This window comes from Phascolarctos cinereus, unplaced genomic scaffold, assembly GCF_003287225.1.
Source record: "Phascolarctos cinereus isolate Bilbo 61053 unplaced genomic scaffold, phaCin_HiC Scaffold_1;HRSCAF=81, whole genome shotgun sequence".
Lineage (NCBI taxonomy): Eukaryota > Metazoa > Chordata > Mammalia > Diprotodontia > Phascolarctidae > Phascolarctos > Phascolarctos cinereus.
In genome coordinates, this window is record NW_027555514.1 from 234,927,018 (window position 1) to 234,950,903 (window position 23,886).

Sequence of the window (23,886 nt, forward strand, 5' to 3'; positions counted from 1 at the left end):
TTTCCTTTGGAAGTTCATTTATGGCCTGTTCAGTCTCCCCACTCCCCATTTGGGTTATGTAAATTTCTGTTGGACTTATTTAGTTGTCAGGACTTGACTTGATTTTCTCCTCTGCTATTCTGTAGAAGGAATATGCCTCTGTAATTAATTATGCAGTGTATTTTTTAAAGTTTCTCACATACATTGTGTACATTTCCACCTGTGATTCTTTGTTCGTACTCTTTCTCCAGTTTGAAATGCCCTTCCACCTGCCTATCTGTCATGTCCATGTTCAAAGTCTCTCTTAAGACCTGTATGGTTTTTCCTGTCTTTGAGCTATGGTATTTGTAATCTCTACTACACAGATTATTAAATTAATTTTATAATGTCTTACCTTTTCTTCTTAATTGTTTGCGGTTTCTTAGAACTTTTGTCTTTCAAACTAGATTTTAAATTCCTTGAAGGCAAGAAACATACATGTCTTATATTCCTTCAGTCATAGTTAAGTGCCAGTCATATAGTGTGCCTCAAAAGTCTTTGAAGGGGAAAGAAGCAAGCACAGTGCTACTATATGCCAGGCCTAGAATTGCTCTAAAACTTTTGGGACACTGTGTTTAAGCTTAATACATACTTGTTGATTGATTGAATAATGGTTAGATTTATACAGCAAACCCTTAGTTTACGGTTTCATATTTCACAGCTTCAGATAGTCCTTGTGTATTTGGCTTATAGGCGGTCATCATTGTACTACTATTTGTGAGCACTAATTGATCTCTTATAAACCACCTTGTTGTTGTTTCCTAATTGTCCAGCTTTTTTTCCTCCTCCAAGTATAGAGATTTCTAAATGATAATAAGTAGGATGCCTTTGGGTGGATTGCAGCCATTTGTTTAATCTTTGTGTGTTGGCCCTTACTGTTATTAAGTTGTTTTCTACTCCCCTGAGGTTGCTAATTAACTGACCTCAAGGAGCAGCGCCCTTCTACTATGCCCTTGTCCCGTTTTGTCTAATTTTTTAATGTTTGCATCCCTGACTATTGATGTCCTAAGGTCAGGGGTTATATGTTGTCTAAATGTAAGAACACCAGCAGCAGCACAGCAAAATTGTTTGTTAGATTTGTTTGAGATATGTAAATCGTCCATGACATCTATCTATTTAAATTGGAGCAAATCCCCTTGTTTAAGAGACTGATAGTTTTCAGGATTCCATAGAGGAATTATCTTTTACCATAGCATGATTAAATTCTGTAAGTTTTTAAAGAACTGCTAGGAGACCAAGAATTAGGCTTCTTGAACTAAAAGTATTTTCAACTCCTATCATTTTATGATTTTTAGTCCTAATTCATGTTTTAGTCTAAATGTTGCTTCCGGAGCACATGTAACTTTCTTTTACTAATGCAGTCAAGCCTCATCATTTACAAATTCATCTACTCATTAAAATTTGTTAACCCCAAAATAATAACTTATGCTGCTTTCATGATTATTCACAGACATGCACAGAGTGATAAAAAATTTGAATCGGCCAAGGCATTGAACAAGATGACACTGCCTTCTTGTTTCAGCTCTTATACTGTAAACAGAAATCCTTTTCATGGCTTATTTAGTGCTGTGTTTGCATTTTTTAATGCTTTTTATTGGTGATTTCACTGTTTACAATTGACCCCAATCATTGTGCTATCTAGTATTCTAAGAGCAAGAAGGGAAAAAATACGTGTGTTAGATAAGTTTCATTCAGGCATGAGTTATAGTGCTGTTGGTCTTGAATTCAGTGTTAATGAATCAGCAGTACTGTACCTGGTGGTGGGAAGAGGGGGAAGGAAATCTAATGCTCTGTGCATGAGGCTGCTCTGGAAAGAGCTGAACTAAATGTTGTGACCAGATACAGAAACCTAACTGTGTATTTCCCATAGGAGCAGTGGTTCAGTATTTGCTAATTCTGTGTTTGTGGTAACTTCATAGAAAATAATTACTGTGAATGATAAGAATTGACTGGATACACATAGATACACCCATACCAATATAGATGTAAAAAGTGATAGTTTGTGAGTTACACTGTATTTGTTGAACAGATAATAATTGTATTAGTTAATTCTAATTCCTCATCCTTGTCTAAGTCCACTGTGATCTTGCTTCCAACCTCATCATTTATTCATAATTTCTCTCTCTACAGTTATTAATGCTAAATGCCAATATTCAGTTGTTTTGGTTGTTTCTGATTCTTTGTGACCCCATTTGGGATTTTCTTGGCAGAGATACTGGGGCGGTTTGCCACTTCCTTCTCCAGTTGGTTTTACAGATGAGGGAATGGAGGCAAATGGGGTTAAGACCAGGGTCACACAGCTAGTAAGTGTCTGAGGCCAGATCTGAACTAAGGAAGATGAGTCTTCCAACTCCAGTTGCAGCACTCTATCTACTGTGCCACCTAGCTGCCAAATATTTCCTCAATCTTCATCCTTTTTTTTAAATATAAATTTATTTATTTTCAGTTTTCAGTATTTACTTCCACAAGATTTTGAGTTCCAAATTTTTACCCCATCTCACCCTCTCCCCACCCCAAGATGGCATGCATTCTGAATATCCCTTCCCCTAGTCTGTCCTCTCTTCTATCTCTTCTTCCCTTCTCCTATCCCCTTCCCTTTCTACTTTCCTGTAGGGCAGGACAGACTTCTGTACCCAATTTCCTGTATTTCTTATTTCCCAGTAGCATGTATAAACATTTTTTTTAAACATATATTTTTAAAACTTTAGGTTTCAAATTTCTCCTTCCTCCCTCCCCCCCACCCTCATTGAAAAGGCAAGCAACTCAATATAGATTATACATGTACAGTTATGCAAAACACTTCCATAGTAGACATGTTATGAAAAACTAACTCTGTTTCCCTTAATCCTATCCTGCCCTCCCATTTATTCTCTTCTTTCTTTTGACCTTGTCCCTCCTCAGAAGTATTTGCTTCTGATTATCCCTTTCCCAATCTGCCCTCCTCTCTATCATCCCCCTGCTCTCTTGTCCCCTTCTCCCCCTATTTTCCTGTAGGGTAAGACAGATTTCCTTACCCAATTGAATATGTATGTTATTCCCTCCGTAAGCCAGATCATATGAGAATAAGATTCATTCATTCCCTCTCACCTTCCCCATTTCCTCTCCACTGTAAGAGCATTTTCTTGGTTTTTTTTGTGTGAGATAATTTACCCCATTCTACCTTCTCCCTTTCTTCTTCTCCTAGTATAATCCTCTCTCATCCCTTAATTTTATTCTCCAGATATGACCCCTTAATCTTCAACTCACCCTGTGCCCTCTATCTATCTATCTATCTATCTATCTATCTACCTATATATACATATAATTTTTTTCCTCCAACTACCCTAATACTGACAAAGGTCTCATGAGTTATAAATATCATCTTTCCATGCAGGAATGTAAACAGTTCAACCTTAATAAGTCTCTTATGATTTCTCTTTCCTGTTTACCTCTTCATGTTCCACTTGAGTCTGTATTTGAAAGTCAAATTTTCTATTCAGCTCTGGTCTTTTCATCAGAATGCTTGAAAGTCCTCTATTTCACTGAATGACCATTTTTTCCCTGAAGGATTATACTCAGTTTTGCTGGGTAGGTGATTCTTGGTTGTAATCCTATCTCCTTTGCCCTCTGGAATATTCCATGCCCTGCGGTCCTTTAATGTAGAAGCTGCTAAATCTTGTGTTATCCTGATTGTGTTTCCACAGTACTTGAATTGTTTCTTCTGGCAGCTTGTAATATTTTCTCCTTGACCTGGGAACTCTGGAATTTGGCTACAATATTCCTAGGAGTTTTCCTTTGGGGATCTCTTTCAGGAGGAGATCTGTGGATTCTTTCAATTTCTATTTTGCCCTCTGGTTCTAAATATCAGGGCAAGTTTCCTTGAAAATTTCTTGAAAGATGATGTCTAGGCTCTTTTTTTGATCATGGCTTTCAGATAGTCCAATAATTTTTAAATTCTCTCTCCTGGATCTATTTTCCAGGTCAGTTGTTTTTCCAATGAGATATTTCACATTGTTTTCTATTTTTTCATTCTTTTGGATTTGTTTTATAGTATCTTGATTTCTCATAAAGTCACTATTTCCAATTGCTCTATTCTAATTTTTAAGGAAGTATTTTCTTCAGTAATCTTTTGGACTTCCTTTTCCATTTGGCCAATTTTTCTTTTTAGGGCATTCTTCTCCTCATTGGCTTTTTGGACCTCTTTTGCCATTTGGGTTAGGCTATTTTTTAAGGTGTTATTTTCTTCAGTATTTTTTTGGGTCTCCTTTAGCAAGCTGTTGACTTGTTTTTCATGATTTTCTTGCATCACTCTCATTTCTCTTCCCAGTTTTTCCTCTACTTCTCTTACTTGCTTCAAAATCCCTTTTGAGCTCTTCCAAGGCCTGGGACTGATTCATATTTTTCTTGGAGGCTTTGGATGTAGGAGCTCTGACTTTGTTGTCTTCTTCTGGTTGTATATTTTGATCTTCTTTGTCACCAAAGTAAGATAATATAGTCTGACTCTTTTTGTGCTGCTTGCTCATGATCCTAGCCAATTACTTGAGTTTTAAACTCTTTGTTAAGAGTCTGCTTCCAGTGTGCAGTGTGTACCGTCCCAAGCTTTTGGGATTTGTGTAGCCATTTTCAGAGATACTTCTAGGGACCTGTAAATTTTCAGTTCTTGCAAGGTGGTATGATAAGGGGTGAGGTGTTTACTCCTTTCCTGGCCTGTGCTGTGGTCTGTTAGTGACCACAAGCACTCCTTTCTGTCCTGGAACTGTGAGGAAGGTTTCCTGTCCACAGCCACTATAAGGTCCACCACGCCAGCGCTCCTCCTCACCCCAGGACCACCGTTCAGAATTGTGACCCAGATCCAAGCATGGGCAAAGCAAGAGATTCCTGCCTCAGTAGCAGCAGAGAGATCCCTGCAATCTCCCTCTGATCAGCCACTCGATTCCCCCTTAGTCTGTGGGCTGGAAGCTTGGGAAGCAGCTGCCCACCCAGGGCCGTGTTCTTGGGGAACTAGACCTGAGACCCTGCCTTCTTCTCTCAGCACCACAGAAACAGACTTTTCCCACTGACTTTCTAAGTTGTCTTTGGCATTCGTGGATTGAGGAGTCTGGAAACCTCTACAGCTGCCTGAGATTCAGTCCTCTGAGGCCTGCTCCAGGTTCGTTGTGGCCTGTGCACCCATGCTGCGCTCCGCTCCCAGCCCAGCGGGATATAACTTTCTGATCAATCATCCAGGTTGTCTTCGGCTGGAAATTTGTTTCACTCTTTTTGTGGGTTCTGCTGCCTTAGAATTTGTTTAGAGCCATTTTTATAGGTATTTGGAGGGGTTTGGGGGAGAGCTCAAGCAAGTTGCTGCTCTCACTCCGCCATCTTGACTCTGCCCCAGTCTTCATCCTTCTTGACCTCCTCTCCCAACTCTTTCCCTTTCTCTCTTTTGTTGATCCCTTTCTCCTGTGGGATATTTATAATATTGTTATCTTGGTTTTCCTCTCTCTGGCCACTTCTCTTCAGTCACATTTTCTGGTTCCTCTTCCTTGTTATACAAGGCTCTGTTCCTCACCCTCTTCTTTTTCCTTTCTGTGCTGTCTCACTTGGTTATCTCATCATTTCCCATGGGTTTAATTATTATCTCATTGCAAAAAATCTGCAGACCTGTATTTTATATCTCCAGCCCTAGTGTCTCTCCTGAATTCCATTCCCACATCTCCAATTGTCTGTTTGGGTATTTTGAACTGGATATACTCTCCAAATGCAGCATATTCAAAATGGAACTGTATCTTCCTCTCTAAACCTTCCCCTATTCCAAATGTCCCTATTATTGTTAAAGGTACTGCATCCCTCAGTCTCCCAAGTTTTTAACTTTGATGCCTTCCTCTACTTTTTGCTTTCACTCCACATATCTATTCAGTTGTCAGATCTTATTATTTCTAACTTTATCTGTCTCTCTCAGGAAAGGAGTCATCAGTGGCTATTCATGATTGACATATACAGCTGATTGAGACGTGGCACGGTGGCACATGTGCCCAGCTGAATCGTTGTTGTATCCTTAATATCTTTTCTGTGCTGTTGTTAAGTAAAACTTTTGTTAAATGTTACGTGGCTCATGAGTGTCTCATTTCATTCTAATTCTTAGCTACTTCTATTTCCTCGCTCTCACAAATGCGCTTTGGTCTTGCATTCAACTTCTTCATTGATCCAAAGCTGCTTCATTTCTTAATTGCCAAAATGTCACCTTTCCACAATATATAAATCGGTTTCCTATTTGGACTGAAAGTCACAGGCAACTCATGTATTTCAGATAAATTCAACTAATTATAGGACTGGCCTGTGTCAGACTTAACCTAGACCACTTTCAGTATAGAAAGTCACCTCTAAATCATTTATTATGTATTTTTTCTCTTTAGTTCTTAAATTACTTGCCGTATTAGATACTATGTTTTTATATCAGTCTTAATAACACAGCTCAGTTTACTAGATTCTGCAACATAGCTACCTAGTATTCACATTTACAATCACCATTTGCCATTACTTTTTCCAAGAATTGCTATCAAGTAGCAACTCAAAGTACCACATTCTATGTAAAGTTTTTCCTGTTGTTCTCAGCTGCTGGTGCACTCTGTCAGAAAGCTACATTGTATTGATTTTGTGTATATTGTGTATAGTCTCCGCCTTTAGAAGGTGTGCTACTTGAAAAGCAGACACTAACTTTTCTCTATCTCCAGCACTTACCTCAGTGCCAGGCACAAAATAGGTCCTTGATGAATGCTTATTGATGAATTGAAATAGTCAAGTGGACAGTTTTGAATTTGGTCTCTTTCCCCCTTCTGAATCTTTGGTGAAATAACTGGAAAATAATCAAATGGCAAGGCATCACGATTATTGGTACAAAATAATGTTACCCTCTTGTCTGAGAGTGAATTCCTGTGTGCACACGTATGGGGACTTAGAGTCATACTGGTGGTCATCCCTTTTCTCTAACACTTATTATTAGCTGTGTGACCTTAAGACAAGTCTTTTAACCTTTCCGTCTCAGTTCTCATAGAGGTGAGGAATGACAATACTTGCCCTGTCTACCTCAGAGTTTTGATGTAAGGACTGTGCTCTATAAACCCTTGTAAATTTATATGTGGCATATAAATGTGTTGTCATAGTGCTCTGGATAGAGGTAAGCACTCCCTCATTGTGGTTTGTAATCCAACAACATCTCTTTTTTAACTCAGGGCAGGTAGGTAGGGGACAGAGTGTGCTAGACCTGGAGTCGGGAAGACTCCTCTTCCGGAGTTCAGGTCTGACCTCAGACAGTAGCTGTGTGAACTTGAGCAAGTCACTTAACCCTGTCTGCCCCAATCATCTGTAAAAATTGAGCTAGAGAAGGAAATGGCAAACCACTCCATTATCTTTGCCAAGAAAAACTCAAATGGGGTCATGAAGATTTCAATTGGGCGTGATTGAGAATGATTGTACGAGTCCTTTTAACCTGGAACTGTGCCTGTGAGGGTGACTGATGTCATCTGTGCCACTGAAAGGCCTGTAGCATGGCAAAGGAGGAGGGAAAAAGGAAAGCAAGACAAGCATTGAAAAACAAGAAGTCAGAAATAAAAGTCAACTCAGTAAGCATTTATGAAGTGCTTATTGTGTACCAGGACAAAATGCAAGCAGAAAGAAAGAGAGGCCCTGCCCTCAAGTTTAAATTCTAGTGGAAGTAGCTGGTGTTACTGTTAGTAGAGCCCTGGGTCTGCAGTCAGCAAGTCTTGAGTTTAAATTCTGCCTCATACACTTACTAGCAGTGTGACCCTTGGCAAGTCATTTAACCTTTGTTTGCTTTAGTTTTCTCAATTGTAAGACAGGGATGATAACAGCACCTGCCTCTCTGGGTCATTGTGAGGATCAAGTGAGATAATACTTGTAAAAGTGCTTGCAAGGCACTGTGCCAAATGCTTATTTCCTTCTCTTCTCTCCTTCTATTGATGGGGGAAGACAACACATAAAAGGGAGGGAGGAGGATATGATAGAGAAAGTCTGGAGTGTGCCTGGAGAGAAATGAAGAGAGGACTTTATTGAATATTTCCTTAAAATGGAGGTCCTAGAAGGAAGCATCCAATCAAAGGAAGGGGTTGCAGGAGTGGAAGTGCTGACAGTGTGAGAAGTCCAAGGGGTGGAGTGAACTTCCAGGTTGAGGAGGTTTCTTTGGCATTGTCGAGAAAGTCAGGACTGCAGCCTGTAGAAAGGAATGAAGTCAGAGAAGAGAAGTGGAGGAAGACAGTGCCTCACTCTTGGGACTGATGAATGCCACCAGTATTTTTAGATACCATTCTGCTATAAGTTGCCTACCTTTGTCCCAGTTGTATAATTATATAATTTTTATGAATTTGCTTAGTCTTTCAATCTCAGGATATCCTCAGACATAAAATTTTGATGACAGTGGGTCTGTTTCTTGAGAGAATAGATAGTGAGTGTATTATCAGTGTTCCATTTTTCCAGTTTTCATTATTGGAGTCTGCATATTTAAATTCCCATTTGCTTTGGGAGCTATCTTTTTCCTGTCCTCTTTAAATTGTTTGGTACTATGTTCTTTTCTCTGCTTAGAAACTTGTGTGAAGAGTACCATATTTGAAGCCAGAAGATCTGGACTCGAGGCTTTCTTTTTTCCTCTGGAACACAAGTTATGAGATTGTGGGAAAATCCTAATCTCAGTTTCCTCATGTAAAATGGAAAGAAATTATGTACCTTTTATGGTGGTTGTGGGGAAAGTTTTGTAGATTGTAAAAGTATTATCTCACTAAGTACTAATTTAAATAATTTGGGTGGATTTTGTTTCTGTTAGAGTCAAAAAAAGTATATTTAAAGGGAATTTTTATTGTTAGAATGCCACTGAGACAGCGAGTTATAGATTTAGAGCTAAAAAGAAAACATAACAGTTTTTTTTATTCAAACCTTATCATTATGTAGCTTGAGAAAAATGAGACCCATATCAATTGAGTGATTTGCCTAACCTCATACATGATCATTGGTGATGCTGGGATTCAAACTTGCTGTTGCTGTGTTGACACTAAAAGGGCATAGTCAATCAGGCCTGGATACTTAGATAGCGGTACCCTACAAGTAGAAAACAACTATGTTTTTCTTTTCTTTGAGGTTTGAACTAAATGCTGACAAACTTTAACTATTCATGAAGCAGTTTGGTTGGTGGCAGAGGAAGAGGGGGAGCATCCAGAGTCATTTAGTAGAACTGCAGTCTTAAATTAGTGGATCATTTAAACATTCATAAGTACACACACACATAAAGTCATTGAACTTTTTTTTAACTTGACATAAAAACAATATGAGTTTGAAAATATGTTCTTGTTGGTGCCTTCTTTTTATACATAGTTGATTTAGAAAATTACAGTAGTTACTCTTCAAGATAGCTTCATTAATACCTATTTCAGTGTACTGTATTAAAAGTAAAGTTTTGTCTAAAACTGGTTTTTTGACTGTCAGCGGTCTGGTTTATTGATGTTTGTGGCTGAGTTATTCGATATTTTGTATTTTTCCAAGATGATATGCATAATTTAAATGAGTGTATTTAGTTCTTGCTGTATGTAAAACATGTTTTTAAGACTTTTAAGAACTGTTAGATGTGTTTCTAGATGGAACAGTGGATAGAACTCTGGGCCTGGAGTCAAGAAGAGATAAGTTCAAATCCAGCCTCTTTCACCTACTATCTGTGTGACCCCAGTCAAGTCATTTAACCTCAGTGTGCCTGTTAAGCATTGGAAATATAAAGACCAAAAAATGACAGAATCACTGTCCTCAAAGGATCTTATAATCTCTTGAGAAAAGAGGTAAGAGGAAGTAGTTTAGCGAGGCTAATCTCAACACATCAGTTACATTGGACAGTATATGCAGTGCTCTAAACTAACCCCAAAGATTGTCATTTCCAGAGTATTATATCAGAATAATTTGAAATAGAAGGATACTGGATTTAGAGTCAAAGGGCTAGATTGAAGTCCCAACTCTGTTATTTACTACTTGTATCTCGTGTATGGCCTATGGATAAGAGACCTGACTTTGGAGCAAGGAGCCTTGTCCCACCAGCTGCAATATAGTCCTTGGAGTCAACTCCACCATTGCCATGCTCCCAGGAAAAGTTTGTCACCAGGAAATGCATAATCTGGGAGACTACATGAACTTTGGGACTCACACCTCATTGGTGCCCTCAGTAGCCTCCGCCCCTCTGATTGGAGCCCTTCCACAGCTTTTCAGCTTCGTTTTGTGTTTTGTCTTCCACTATTAGATTGTAAGCTCCTTGAGAAGAACAAAGACTATCTTTATTTTTCTTATTTGTATCTCCAGCCTTTAGCACAAATACATAATAAGTGCTTAATACATATTTATTAAATTGAAATTTTGAATATGAACACTTGAGTTCAAGTCCTGTCGGACCCATACTGCTTTGTGACCCCGTGCAAGGCACTGAATCTTTAAGTACACTAGACAGCTCTAAGATTATAAGTTGCCAAGAAGGTGCCAGCCTCCTTTAGGAGAAGGGTTTCCCTCACTGAGAGTTCTCTCTACCAATGAAGTCACAGATGTAGTCTTTATCCCTGTCCTTATGATCTTGGGCAATGCTCTCAACTTCTCTGTTTTTACTAAATAACAATTAAGGTGACTTCCAGCTCATTTCATCAGTACTGTAATAAAACTCTGTTGTATCACTGGTTGTAACACAGGTCAACATGTATGTCAAAGTAGATAACATATATTTGAGCTGAAGTGATTTTTGGACAACATGCAGTATCTTAATGGAATTTGGAATTTTCCTTTGAGATGGGGCATATAAGCATCTCTGCGCTTTGCTTTGCATTTGTGAGAGCCAAATGTGTTAAATCCAGATGAAGAACTAGGAGTCATAATGATGTGACTTGTCCAAGGTTTACACAGGTAGTAAGGGGAGGATTGAAATCAGGTTTGTTTGATCATTTTATTCTTTCAGTAATATGATTTAGTTCTTAGAGTAATAATATTACATTTATAAAATTATTTCTGTTTTTAAGGAAAATGTATATTAATTATTTTATCTTCACAACAACCTTGTGAAATAAGCAAGGCAAGAATTATTATTGTTATCTTACTAAGGTACAGAAAAGTTGCTTGAGGTCATATAACAGAGAGGCATTTTATAATGAGAACTTATTACAGAAGTAGCATTGAGCAATGGAAACAACTCTGGATTTGGGGTTGAAGGACCTGGCTTCAAATTATCTCCCTAGACTGCTATGAGGATTAAATGAGAAAATATTCAAAAAAGTGTTTTGCAAACCATAAAATGCTAAGTAAATGTTAGCTGTTGTTATTATTGTTTTTATTATAGCCACATGTAACATTATATATAATATAACATGTTAACTTATATTAACAATGTGATATATAATAATGAGCAAAGAAAAGAAAAAATACAAAAGAACAGCATGGAGGAAAATAATAGTCATAACTGTTAACATGAATGGGATGAAAGCAGAATAGATTAGAGCACAGAATCTAGACAATATATCATTTATAATAAACACACTGCAAACTTTTTAAATTTATACAGAGTTACAGTAAATAAGAGGTAGAAGTAAAAGCTGTTATACTTCAGGCAAACTCAAAAAAAAGTAGAGCTAGCAAACATGATTCCAGACAAGGCAACAATAAAAATAGACATGATTAAAAGAAGTAGTCAGGAAAACTCCAGTTTATCCTGCTAATAGCTTGTATGAACATAGTTGTTTAGAACTCATTAGAATGTGAGCTCCTTGAGGACAGAGATGGTTTTTGCCTTTCCTTGCATCCTCAGCACTTAGCAAAGTACCTGGCATATAGTAGGCACTTAATAAATGCTTGTTGACTTGATAAAGGTCTAATTTTCAATATAACATAAAGAACTGATTCTAATTTAGAAGTGTAAGAGCTGTTACCCAGTTGATAAATGGTCAGAGGATATGAACAGGCAGTTCTCAATGGAAGAAGTCCAAGCCATCAAAGGCCATATAAAAAATGCCCCAAATTGCTAATAATTGGAGAAATTCAAATTAAATCAGTTCTGAGGTTCTGCCTCATATCTATCAGATTAACAAAGTGACAAAAAAAAAAAAGAAAAAAGACAAATGTTGTAGGGGCTGTGGTTAAAATGGGCACCGTTAAGGCAGTGTTGGTGGTGCTATGAATTGGTCCAGCCATTCTGGAAAGCAATTTGTAACTCTGCCCAAAAATTATTAAAGTGTGCATATCCTTTCATCCAACAATGCCACTCCTAAGCCTCTATCCCACAGAGATCAAAGAAAGAGGGAAAAGACCCACGTGCACAAAAACGTTTAATCTCTTATTTTTTTTAAATCTTTTTGTGGTGGCAAGATACTGGAAATTAGAGGAATACCCATCATTTGGGAAATGACTGAACAAATAATGGCATATGCATTTGATGAATATGAATATGGTATATGAATATAATACAATTGTGATATAAGAAATGGAGATATAAAGACAAAAATGAGACAGTACCTGCTGTCAAGGATCATACATTTTGAGGTAGACAAAAAATATGTATGCCTATACAAAATAAATGCATGTTTATTTGGCAGGGTGGGGGAGAGACAGTAGCAACTAGTGGGGCATTATGGAAGGAGGTGGCATTTGAATTGAGATTTGCAGGAAGGTAGAAATTCTAAGCTTCAGAGGAGAAGCACATTCAGGTATGAGAGACAGTGCAAAATCCTATAAGCAGAAGACAGAATGTCATTAATGAGGAGCAACAAGGCCAGTAGAGTTTGGATTGTAGAGTTTGTGAACAGCATAATAATCCTAGAAATGTAATCCAGAGCCCGGTTATGGAATGTCTCAAGTGCCATGAAAAGAAGTTTCTATTGAATCCTATAAATAACAGAACCGGTGAAGTTCATTTAGCAGTTCATACGTGGTCAGACCTGTGCTTCAGGAAAATCATTTTAGTAACTGTGAAGATGGATCAGAGAAGAGAGTGGATACTTAGATCAGTCAGGAAGGCATTGCAGTAGCCCATAGCACAGGTGACAAGGAGCTGAACTAGAGGGTTGTGGTGTAGCTAGAAATGAGAGAGATTAGAGCTTGTTAGATATGGGAATCATCTGTGTAGATATAAGGAGATGACTTAAGAGAGGATGAAGGGGGAAGGAGAATAAGCATTCATTTTATTCATATTATATGCCAAGCACTGTACTGAACACTTCTTAAAAATATCTCATTTGATCTTCATAACGACCCTATGAGGCAGATGCTGTTATTATCCCATTTTAATCTTGAGGAAACTGAGGCAGACATTAAGTGATTTGTTCAGGGTCATACAGCTAATAAGTGTCTGAGGCCTGATCAGACATGAGAAGAAGGCTTGGGACAGAGGCTCAGAAAACTCAAGTTTAGGGGATTGCATATAGATAGTGATGATTTAGCAGAGAAATACAAGAAAGAGCTGCAAAATAGCTAAGAGGAGGACCGGGAGAGAACCGTGTCCAAAAAGCCGAGCAAAGAGAGAATCCAAAATCAGCTGTATTCGAAGTCGCAGAGAAGTTTAGAAGGTAAGGACTGAGAAAAGATTTTGGATTTAGTAATTAAAAGAACATTGAAAATCAAGTGATTGGGACAGAAACCATAATGCAAGGTTTTGAAAAATTAAAAGATGGAAAAGCCAAACAGCAAATGAGAATTATTTGACTTAGAAAGAGAGGAATGATATAAGGTGTCAAATTGAGGAGATTATTGGGTGAAGATTTTTTATTTATTTTTTTTATTTATTTTTAATTTTTAAAATTTTTTAAAATTTTATTAATTTATTTTGATTTATCAGCAATCACTTCCATATGCTTTTGAGTTGAAAATTTTTCTCCCCCTGCCTCCCCCCACCGAAGACGGCGCACAATCTGATATAGGCTTTGCATTTATATTCCCATTAAACATATTTTCACAATAGTGAAGTTGTAAGTAAAAATTAAAACTAATAGGAGGAACCATCAGAAAGATGAAACAAAACTCAATAGAAGGTAAAAATAAGTGATAGCGATTCGACTTCCATAGTCCTTTCTTTGGATGTGGACAGCATTTTCCATCCCGAGGCCTCTGGAGATGTCTTAGATCCTTGTAGTGCTAAGAAGGGTTCAGTTTAACAATATTAGTCATCGCATAATGTGGCTGTTATTGAGTACAAAGTCCTCTTGGTTCTGCTCATAAAGTGAAGATTTTTTAAGGATGGGGCAAAACGTGGGGACTTTTTTAGGGTGATGGGAAGGAACTGTGATAAGAAGAAATTAAAGATGAGCAAGAGGGGAAGACAGAAAGGGAGGGAGGAAGAAAAAGCATGTACTCCTTGAGAAGTTGGAAAGACCTAGGGGCAGGAGTGGGCATTTATTATTAAATTATTATTTACTATTATACCCTTTTATTAAGGGGATTTGCTCTGTGAAGTTTGGATTCAGTCAAAGGGCTGCACTTGAGGACCTGGAAGGCCATATGTAGCCTTGGGGCTGCAGGTTCCCCACCCCTGGCCTAGGGTCAAGGGCCTATGATCTACTTAGAGGTGCTGGACTTCCACTTGGCAAGTAGAAGGAACTCCTTTTTCTCAGAGATTGGGACAAAGGACAAGGCATTGGGGAAACATGTTGGAAGGGCATTGAGATATAGAATAGGGGAGAAGGGAGAGCTTATAATGGGTGACCTTTACTTTTTCAGTCAAATAGGAGCACTTTCCTGAGAGGCAGAGTATCTTAGGAGCAACGTCTGTCCCATTCAGACTAGGCTAGTTTTTCCTTAAATAAGGTACTGAATCTGCTCCCAAAGCAAAGATGAAAATGAAATTCAAGGAATTTCTCAAGGACCTTGCATTCTGTCAATGGAAACGTGGTCACTTATGAATAAATAGAGAATAGAAAGTAATTTCAGAGGGGAGAGGGCACTAGTAGCTGGAAGGATCAGGAATGTCTCATGTGGGCAATGGTATTTGACTTGAACTGTGAAGGAAACTGTCCTTTTAAGTGAAAATAACATTTCTAAGCATCAGGGACAGCTTTTGCAAAAGCATGGAGGTGGGACATAGAATATTGTGTATGAGGAAGAGCAAGTAGGATGGTTTGATTGAAATGGAGAATATGTGTCAGTAAATAAAATGTAATAAGTTGGGAAAGGTAGGCTAGAGCTATTTGTGAAGGGCTTTAAATATGGAACGTGGTTTATATTTGATCTTAGAGGTAATAGGAGAACCGATGGAGCTTCTTGAGAGGAGGAACAGGCATGATGATCCTGTGCTTTAGAAATATCACTTTGGTAGTTGTGAAGAATGGTTTGGGTAAGAGAGAGGGTGGTAGCTGAAGATAAATTAAGGACACTGTCCCAATAGCCCAGGCCAGAGTTGTTGGAATCTAAACTAATAAAATAACTCTTAAGAGATCATCTAGTCCAGTGCTTCTTAAACTGTGGGTCGTGAAAAAATTGTCAGTAGTAAAAGGTTTCTGAACGTGCAGTGACCAAAAATTAGTTAAAAATCAAATGCATAATGAATCCAAGGTGTTACTGGCAGCACTTGCCCTTATTGTATCAAGCAACTTCCCTTCGACCTTGGTTCTGAACACAAAGTATGCCCTCGGGTCACACAAAGCCAATGAACACTGTCTAAACTAGAAGCAAGAAAATGGGTTGTGAAAAGGGGTCACAAGTGGAAGAAGTTTAAGAAGCCCAGATCTAGTTCAACGATTCTCAAAGTTTTTGCTTACATTTGATGTGAGGAGTTGTTTCTAGGCAAGTGAAATTTATGTTGATTATTTATAAATTTTGTTTTATCCGTGGTAAATTAACATCCAAAGTCTCAAGACCCATCTGGGGAAACTACCGTGACATACCCTTTGAGAGCAACTAATCCCCAATGCCTCTCAGTTGGTTAGTGGCAAATGGAATATAACTTAGTCCTCAGCACCTCATACATTAGACTTTATTTTTTCACTTTTGGAAAGGTTGCATTTCATGTTGATGAGCATATATAATGTAATAGAAAACTGGAAAAAATGAGAAACTTTAACAGACATTTGATGTACAATTTTTTTTAAAAGATTTTGACACTTTGAACTGGAATCCAAATAAGATTGATAGAACTCCCAAGTGTTCATAAATTATTTTGAAGAAAATCTTGATATTCTTTTATTTTTAATATTCCTAGGTTATGTAAGCAAGCAAACAAAGCATGGTATTTTGAAGTATGATTAAAGTCCTGATGTTGCAGCAGAGGTTAAGCATATTAATGGCCAGATCTAGGTAAGTTGAAGGTTGTTGTTGTTTTGGGTTTTTTTATGTCTTCCTATAAAAGTATTTGATGTGGGCTTCTTATTTCTTTAATGCAACTGCCATATAGAATATTGGTAGCCCTCTTTTTAAAATGCCGCAACTGGCTTTTCATGGTTTTCTTAAACCTATTTTTTTTTTGATAACTTTAAAGTATTTGTTGTACTCCATTATCCTAAGATTCTTCAGAAACACATGCTGATTTTTCTTAATTACTTTCACATTATTTACCATGATGAAAATATGGCATTATTTTGTTGACGTCTATGGTGGGAGGTGTGGCAAGAGAGAAGCTATGTACATTTTCTGTAATGTGTTTAGGGACGTGGGAAAAGCCCCTTGTTGTTCTGGAGATTCCCCAAATAGTGCTTTGGTGGCCTGAAATGTGGTAGATCTTTTCCTAGAGGCCGTTCACTACCCTATTGTCGTTTCCTCATTCCCCGAATAATAAAGTACCTAAACTTGGAAAAATGTGTAACTTCATGATACAAGTTTATAGCCTTAAGTTTGTGAACATATTCCTAACAGTAGTACAAAGTTCTTGGTTGCTTTTTGAAGGAGTGACAGATGTAAGGCCTTTCTTCTACTTCTGAAAAAGAGTTTGAGAGCCCTCTGCTGGTGGCAACTTAAGTGGTGGAATATCTGATATTTGGTGGTACTGATGTCTTTCCTCATATTGTGCTTAAAATTATTAAATTCCAAATATATGTTACCCTCAAGTTGTCTTTATATTTTCTTTAAAACTTTGAACTTAAATATCAGGAGAAAAAAATCATTTCCACATATAAAGCTGAATACAAAGAGGTTGTATGTCTCAGGAAGTTTATAGTCCAGCTTCTATATGATTTCACTATAGCTTTCTATCAGTCGTTTCCAAGTTATACTATTGAAATGCTTTCTAATAGACTGTGTCTGTTTCACAGGCAGTCATCCAAAGGCAATCTTCACCTAGAAACAACAAGTGTAGTATACCTGTTAGAGCATGCTGCTAAACTGGTATTATATTTATCCCCTAACTCTAAAATTGTATAAAATATATAGCAAGAGAGAGTATGATGTACTAAAAAGAACACTGAACCTCGATCCAGGAGGCCTGGGTTCAAATCTTAGCTTTAACATTTAATAGCAAAGCATTTAACTATGCCCCTCAGTTCCCTTACCCTATCTATAAAATGGGGATCATAATAATGCTTGTTCTGCTTCATTTGGTGGTTGTTGTGAGGAAAGCATTTTGTAAACTTTAAAACACCATAGAAATGTAAATAGCTATTTTTTCCCTCATTGTATCTTAGCGTGTTATCTGTGTTCTCTTTAGTTAGTTTTTTATTCGTAATTATAAACAATTGTGCTTGCCTCTGTTGAGCTTCGTCCTATTCCAATAAATTGTTTCCCTCATTTGTCAGTGACATGCTGAATTTTCTGTCTTCTACAGGGTATGTTCACAGCACTTTACGTAATCTGGGAATTGACTGTCACCTACTTCTGTGGGAAAGGGTTTTATTTGGGAAATTCATTTTGGCAAAACTTATTATGTATAAACTATTCAGTTCCAGAAGGGATTGTATTTCATCATTTTTGTTACTTGGTTGACACTTGTTTTTCGGTATTTTCAGAATGAGGAAAACATTGTAATGAAGCTACTTTATCATAAGCATAAGCTTTCTGTGAATTTTAAAACAAAACAGTGATTAAGTCAAACTAACTTAAAATTATGAATAGTGTATAATATTATTAATTGTTCTGCAAACCATCTTTTTATATAGAGATCACATGGTCTTCTAAAGAAGTCATGGGTAGCTGTTGTAGCTGTCCAGATAAAGAAACTGTCCCAGATAATCATCGAAGCAAGTTTAAGGTAAGTAAAACTTCTAACTCTAACTTTAAATTTTATTTGTGCAATAATAGACAGATGTCATATATTTGGCAATATTAACTTTATGGCACCAGGAAGTGAACAAAAAAGGCCTGTCTTTCACAAAGGCCTATCTTTCATGTAGTAAATGTGGTTGGAGAGCCTTTTACTCAAAGCACAGTCATTTTTAATAGGCTTAGCTATCAGGGCTGTTAACCTAGAATTGATTAGAGCCAACACGTTAAAAAAAAAAAACTTGAAGGGAATTGACACTACAGAGAAGAAAAGACTATTTGAAGGTACCTTAGAAATCCTCAAGTACAACCCCCTATATCCTAATGAATCAGTCCCTTCTATAAAATATCCTTTAGGAGCAAGAAGAAAAACGCCCTGGGAATAGGTTTTTTTAATTATAAAGCAAGCATAAATGTATATTCTCTCTCTCTCTCTCTCTCTCTCTCTCTCTCTCTCTCTCTCTCTCTCTGTCTCTCGTGCACACGCAGGTATGCATGCATACACACACACGTGTGCTCACACATAAAACTTTGTTTATAAACAACTTTTCAGGAACATAATATTAAATCAAATATCCTCAGTTATGGTATAAGGCCGCTGGCATACCTTCAATTAGGTCTGTTATTTTTTTTTTCTGTTTAGATCAGATACTATTTTTTTAAACCGAAAAAGCTTTGGTTCTTTAGATGAGTTTTGAAAAGCAGGTATCACATTATAAATGTCTCCTGATGGATTTGTGTTTCTTCTGCCTACTGGGCATTTCCATTTGGGTGTCCCTCCCTCAGCCTGAACTTGACTTACTTCAAACTGAACTCAGACATCTTTCTGAAACCAGCTCTCTCCTTCCTTCTTTTCCTGTTTTTGTTAATGACACTCTTTTCTCATTCTCCCAAGATTGAAACCTCAAGTTATCTTTAATTCATTCCTCTCCCTTGGCTGCCCTAACTCCCTCCCTTCCCTCTACTCCCCTACCATCCTCAGTTACCAAGTCCTATTGACTTTTTTCTTTGTGTTAGTTGTATGTTTTTTTCCTTTCTTTCAATTTACAGTGTCATTACCATAGCCTAAGCACTTTATGGCTGCACTGTCATAGTAGCATCTTAACTAACTTTGCTGCCTCCAATATTGTTCCCTATCTATCCTACATATAACCATTAATTTAACTGTCCTAAAACAGTATTTTAATTGTTCCTACTTTGTTTTTAAAAAAAAAAAGTCATGACACTCTTGCCAGTGGTATAAAATCATTTATCCTCATCTTTTTTCCTCCCTCATTAAATTTGAGCTCCTTGGGGTCAAGGATGTCTTTTGCCTCTCTTTGTAGCCTCAGTGCTCAGTACGGTGCCTGGCACATAGTAAGCGTTCAATAAACACTTACTGAGTGACTGACTCTTCTTCGCCATGTCCCTTACTTTTGGCTTTTTATAGTAGTCATTTCCCTTTCTAAGTGCTGTCAATTCATTAATTAATCTGTTCTAGAATTTCACCGTGGATTTTCATCAAGATTATCAGTTAATAGTTACACAATCAGTTACTTTTTCTTGTTTTGAAAATCAGGCAACTATTTGCCTGTCTCTGTTTTTCTAGCACTTTGTCTACACTCTGTGTTCCTTAACATTATACAGGGACCATACCTGCAAGCTCTTTTGATGGCGTGGGCTATGTCTTGATTTGAGAACTTGAACTTAAGAGAATACCTAACTATATTACATATTTCCTCATCTATCTTGAAATTCAAGTCCCTTTTAACCAGGTTTATTCAACCCACACCACCTTAAAGATCATTTTCTGTGCTAGGAAATATGCGGATGTACATATGGTAATCTTTGAGAAGTTCTACAAATTGTTAAGTACCATGTAATGTGAATCATTACTCTAAACAAAATACTAGGTGAGAACTTCTACTTTTTTGGTTGTTGTTGTTTTGTTTTTGTTTTAGTTTTTAATACTTTTCACAAGCCTTAATCTATTTTGGGGACTTTACTTTCTGACATTAGTCAGGTAGTATATGACTCATCCCCCATTTTTATATATCTTGAAAAATCTGAGGTCATCAGAATATTCCCTGTGAAATAATATTGATTGTTTAGATACCTCCCCTTTTTCTTCTTTATTAGGGTAATTTATAATTACACTGTTAGAATTTTGTTTTTGAGAGTTAGTCTCCTTTTTTGGATCATCATTTATATTCCTTCTCATAACTGTGGGCCAAGGCTCTGTGTTAGACCTTCTTCCAGGGACATTCTCTGGCTGCCCCTCATACCTGGAACACTCTCCATGCTCCACTCTGACTGCTGACCTCCCTCATTTCCTTTAGATCCTAACTAAAATTTCATCTTTTACTGGAAGCCTTCCCCAACCCCCTCTTAATTTCAGTGCCTTCTCTCTATTAATTATTTTCAGCTTATGCTATATATAGCTTGCTTTGTATATATTTATTTGTATATTGTCTCCCCCATTAGATTCTAAGTTCCTTGAGACAGGTACTGCTTTTTGCTTCCTTTCGTGTCTTAAAATGTATTTTAAGTTGTATTAAAATCTCAGGTTCATTATATGCCTGTTGAACTATCTGAAGTCATACATATTATTGTACCCATACCTCCTTACTTGATTCTACATGAAGTGAACACATCTTCCCCATTCCTACCTTTGGTCATTTGTTCATTGTCAATCCATAATTCTGTCTCCTTTCTCCATACCCCTACCTCCCTCACTTCCTCAGTGCCCTTACCTTTCCTATGTACCTCAATTCTACCTGTCCTTCCAAGCAAGTAGCAAAGTCTCACCACCTTTGAGTCCTTTCTGGCCTCCCCTAGCCCATGATGATCTTCCCATTTCTGAGTCCTTGTACTGCACACTCTGTATACTACACCTTTGGCGTTTAGTCACATACTCCCTTACATTATTTAACTTTCCATGTTTGTATATACAAGCCTGTACTTCTTAGTACTATTATAAACTCAGGACTAGATGATCTCCAAGATACCTCTAGCCCTCCATATGTACCATGTTTTCATAATATTCTCCCTGTACTAGCTGTATAATATTCCTGTAGTATTATTGTATATAGTCCTATATGCATGGTAATCATGCAATAAATATTAGTTAATGAATCAACTGAAGCCTTTTTTTCCATTTGTTGAATTGGCAAACTCTGTGTGTGTGTGTGTGTGTGTGTGTGTGTGTGTGTGTAATGTCAGTGTCAGTTGGGAGAATAATTATTAGTTTTTCTGAAGTGCCTGACACATTGTAAGTGCTATATAAATGCTAGCTATTACTAACTTTTACTCTTCGTTGTATTTCTTTTTTATAGGTCATTAATGTGGATGATGATGGCAATGAGCTGGGTTCTGGCGTAATGGAGCTGACAGACACAGAGCTGATTTTACACACCCGTAAACGAGATGCTGTAAAATGGCATTACCTTTGTTTGCGTCGCTATGGCTACGACTCAAATCTCTTCTCTTTTGAAAGTGGCCGGAGGTGTCAGACTGGACAAGGTGTGTGACATCTGTTTACTTCTTCCAAGAATAACATTTTTTTGGAGAAAATCATTTGGTACCCTTTTAGCAATAGTTAAATACTTATGATTTTAAAAAGTGTGCCTACTGACCCTAAACAATCAATTTTTCAAATGATAACTTAGACATTAACCAGCCTTTTCAACAAGAAGATAGTAAAAGCAATTGGCTTTCTTACCTGAGTTCTTGAAGAATGTTGCTGACAGAAGCTTCAGAAAGTATTGACCTATGGGGGCAGCTAAGTGGCACAGTGGATAGACCAGCCCTGGATTCAGGAGGACCTGAGTTCAAATCCAGCCTTAGACATATAATACTTACTAGCTGTGTGACCCTGGGCAAGTCACTTAACCCCATTGCCCAACCTCCCCTTCCCCCCAAAAAAAAAGAAAATGTTGACCTATGGCACGCACAGCACATTGGACAAAGTTGTCTGAATAGCGAATGTTGGCTTAATCTCTATATTGTTTGAGTCTGTTTGACACAGTACAGAACTTTGAGTGTTGTCATATTCATGACTTAAATTCTCAAATATAAATTAAATTCCAATTGTTTTACTATAAATTGGTGTCATTTTGTCACTGTCCATGTTGGAGTTCATTAGTCTGGCCACATAGCATTTGAGTGACATCTTTTTTATGCCCAGAGCCATACCTGGCATGTTATAGGTGCTCAATAAATACGAAATACAGGCAGTTCAGGATAGAAATAGGCAATAGGATAAAGATCCAGATTTGCAAATAGATAGGTACTAGGGGAGAGTAATAATTTGCATTATTGAATGGACACAGCATGTGATCTTTTAAAATGGCCACATTCCTGTATATAGAGATATATTAGATTTACAGTAGATTGTCTTTCAACTTTTCAGCAATATGCCTGTTATCTGAAGTGTAGCTACCCTTGCTTGAACTTTCCTTAGTAGTTTCATTTTCACATGTGCACAAGAACGTAACATATATGATATTTGTGCTATCCTGTATTTGAAATCGTTTTCAAGAGAAAAAAATTAAAAACTAAGCATCATATTTGGATTATATGAAATTGTACCAAGGAATCCTTCTTGTATAATTTTGCTTGGCTGTCTTTAACAATTTACATTTGTTAGCAAAAGATATGCTATCTGAAAATTATTGTTGCCTTAATAATTTCCTTTGCCTTTATTATAGCACCTTACCAAACACTTGGCACCTCATTAAGTATCTCAGGTCCTGAGTGACTCCTTTCCTTTTTATCTTTTGTTGTATCGCCTCAACCCTTGGTTTTAAACTCAAATTGTGTTCAGTTGTAGGCCCACTAAATTGGGTTCATTTGAAATTTGGGTTAGGTGGTTGGGCATATTATCTTACCTGTAATTATCATTTAAGTAAAAATATTCAGAAAAATGTATTAATTTGTGAATTTATGAAAATTTTGTTTAAATTATTTGGATTATTTTATTCAATTCAGTGAGCATTAATTAAGAGTCTACTATATGGTAGGCACAGAGGATATAAAGACAAAAGTGAAGCAGTCACTTCTTGCTCTCAAGGACTTACATGCCACTGGAGGAGTAAATATAGTAGAAAGTTGAATTTATAATAAGGAAGTTGCAAAGTTACTTCAAGACTTTGTGTGATTTTATTAGTAGCCTTTTTTCACTTTCATGTTGACAACCATGCACATTTGCAGCTATTCGTAGTAGAGAAAAAATAAGAGACACAATGCATGCAAGTTTGTGGAACATAACACTAGAGAGCATAGGAAGAAATTGAACTTTCCTTAAAATGGTAAGTAGTATCTATCTAAAACCATAAACAAGCATTATCTCTAATGGGGATAAGCTAGAAGCCTTCCCAGTAAGATCAGGGGTGGAGCAAGGATGCCCATCACCACTATTATTTAATGTACTAAAAATGCTAGCTAATGCAAAAAGAGAAGAAAAAAAATTGAAGGAATTAGAATAGACAATGGGGAAACAAAACTGTTATAACTCTTTGAAGATGATATAATGGTATACTTAAAAAATCCTAGAAAATCAACTAAAAAATAGTTGAAATAATTAACAACTTTAGCAAAGTTGCAGGGCATAAAACAAACTCACATAAATCATCAGCATTTCTATACATTACCAACAAAGTCCAGCAGCAAAAGATAAAGAAATTCCATTTAAAGTAATTGTAGACAATATAAAATACTTGGGAGTCTGCCTGCCAA

General features: G+C 37.1%; 1 protein-coding gene across 1 annotated transcript in view; it reads left to right on the forward strand.

Moving 5' to 3' along the window:
* The window catches only part of FRS2 (fibroblast growth factor receptor substrate 2), a 116,518-nt gene that overhangs the window by 81,993 nt on the left and 10,639 nt on the right, over nt 1–23,886 (forward strand). The window contains exons 4-6 of the mRNA XM_020990237.2: nt 16,184–16,278; nt 18,069–18,160; nt 21,486–21,672. Of these exons, the coding sequence (XP_020845896.1) occupies nt 18,095–18,160; nt 21,486–21,672 (253 nt within the window). The 5' untranslated portion in view covers nt 16,184–16,278; nt 18,069–18,094. The remainder of the gene's footprint in view (nt 1–16,183; nt 16,279–18,068; nt 18,161–21,485; nt 21,673–23,886) is intronic.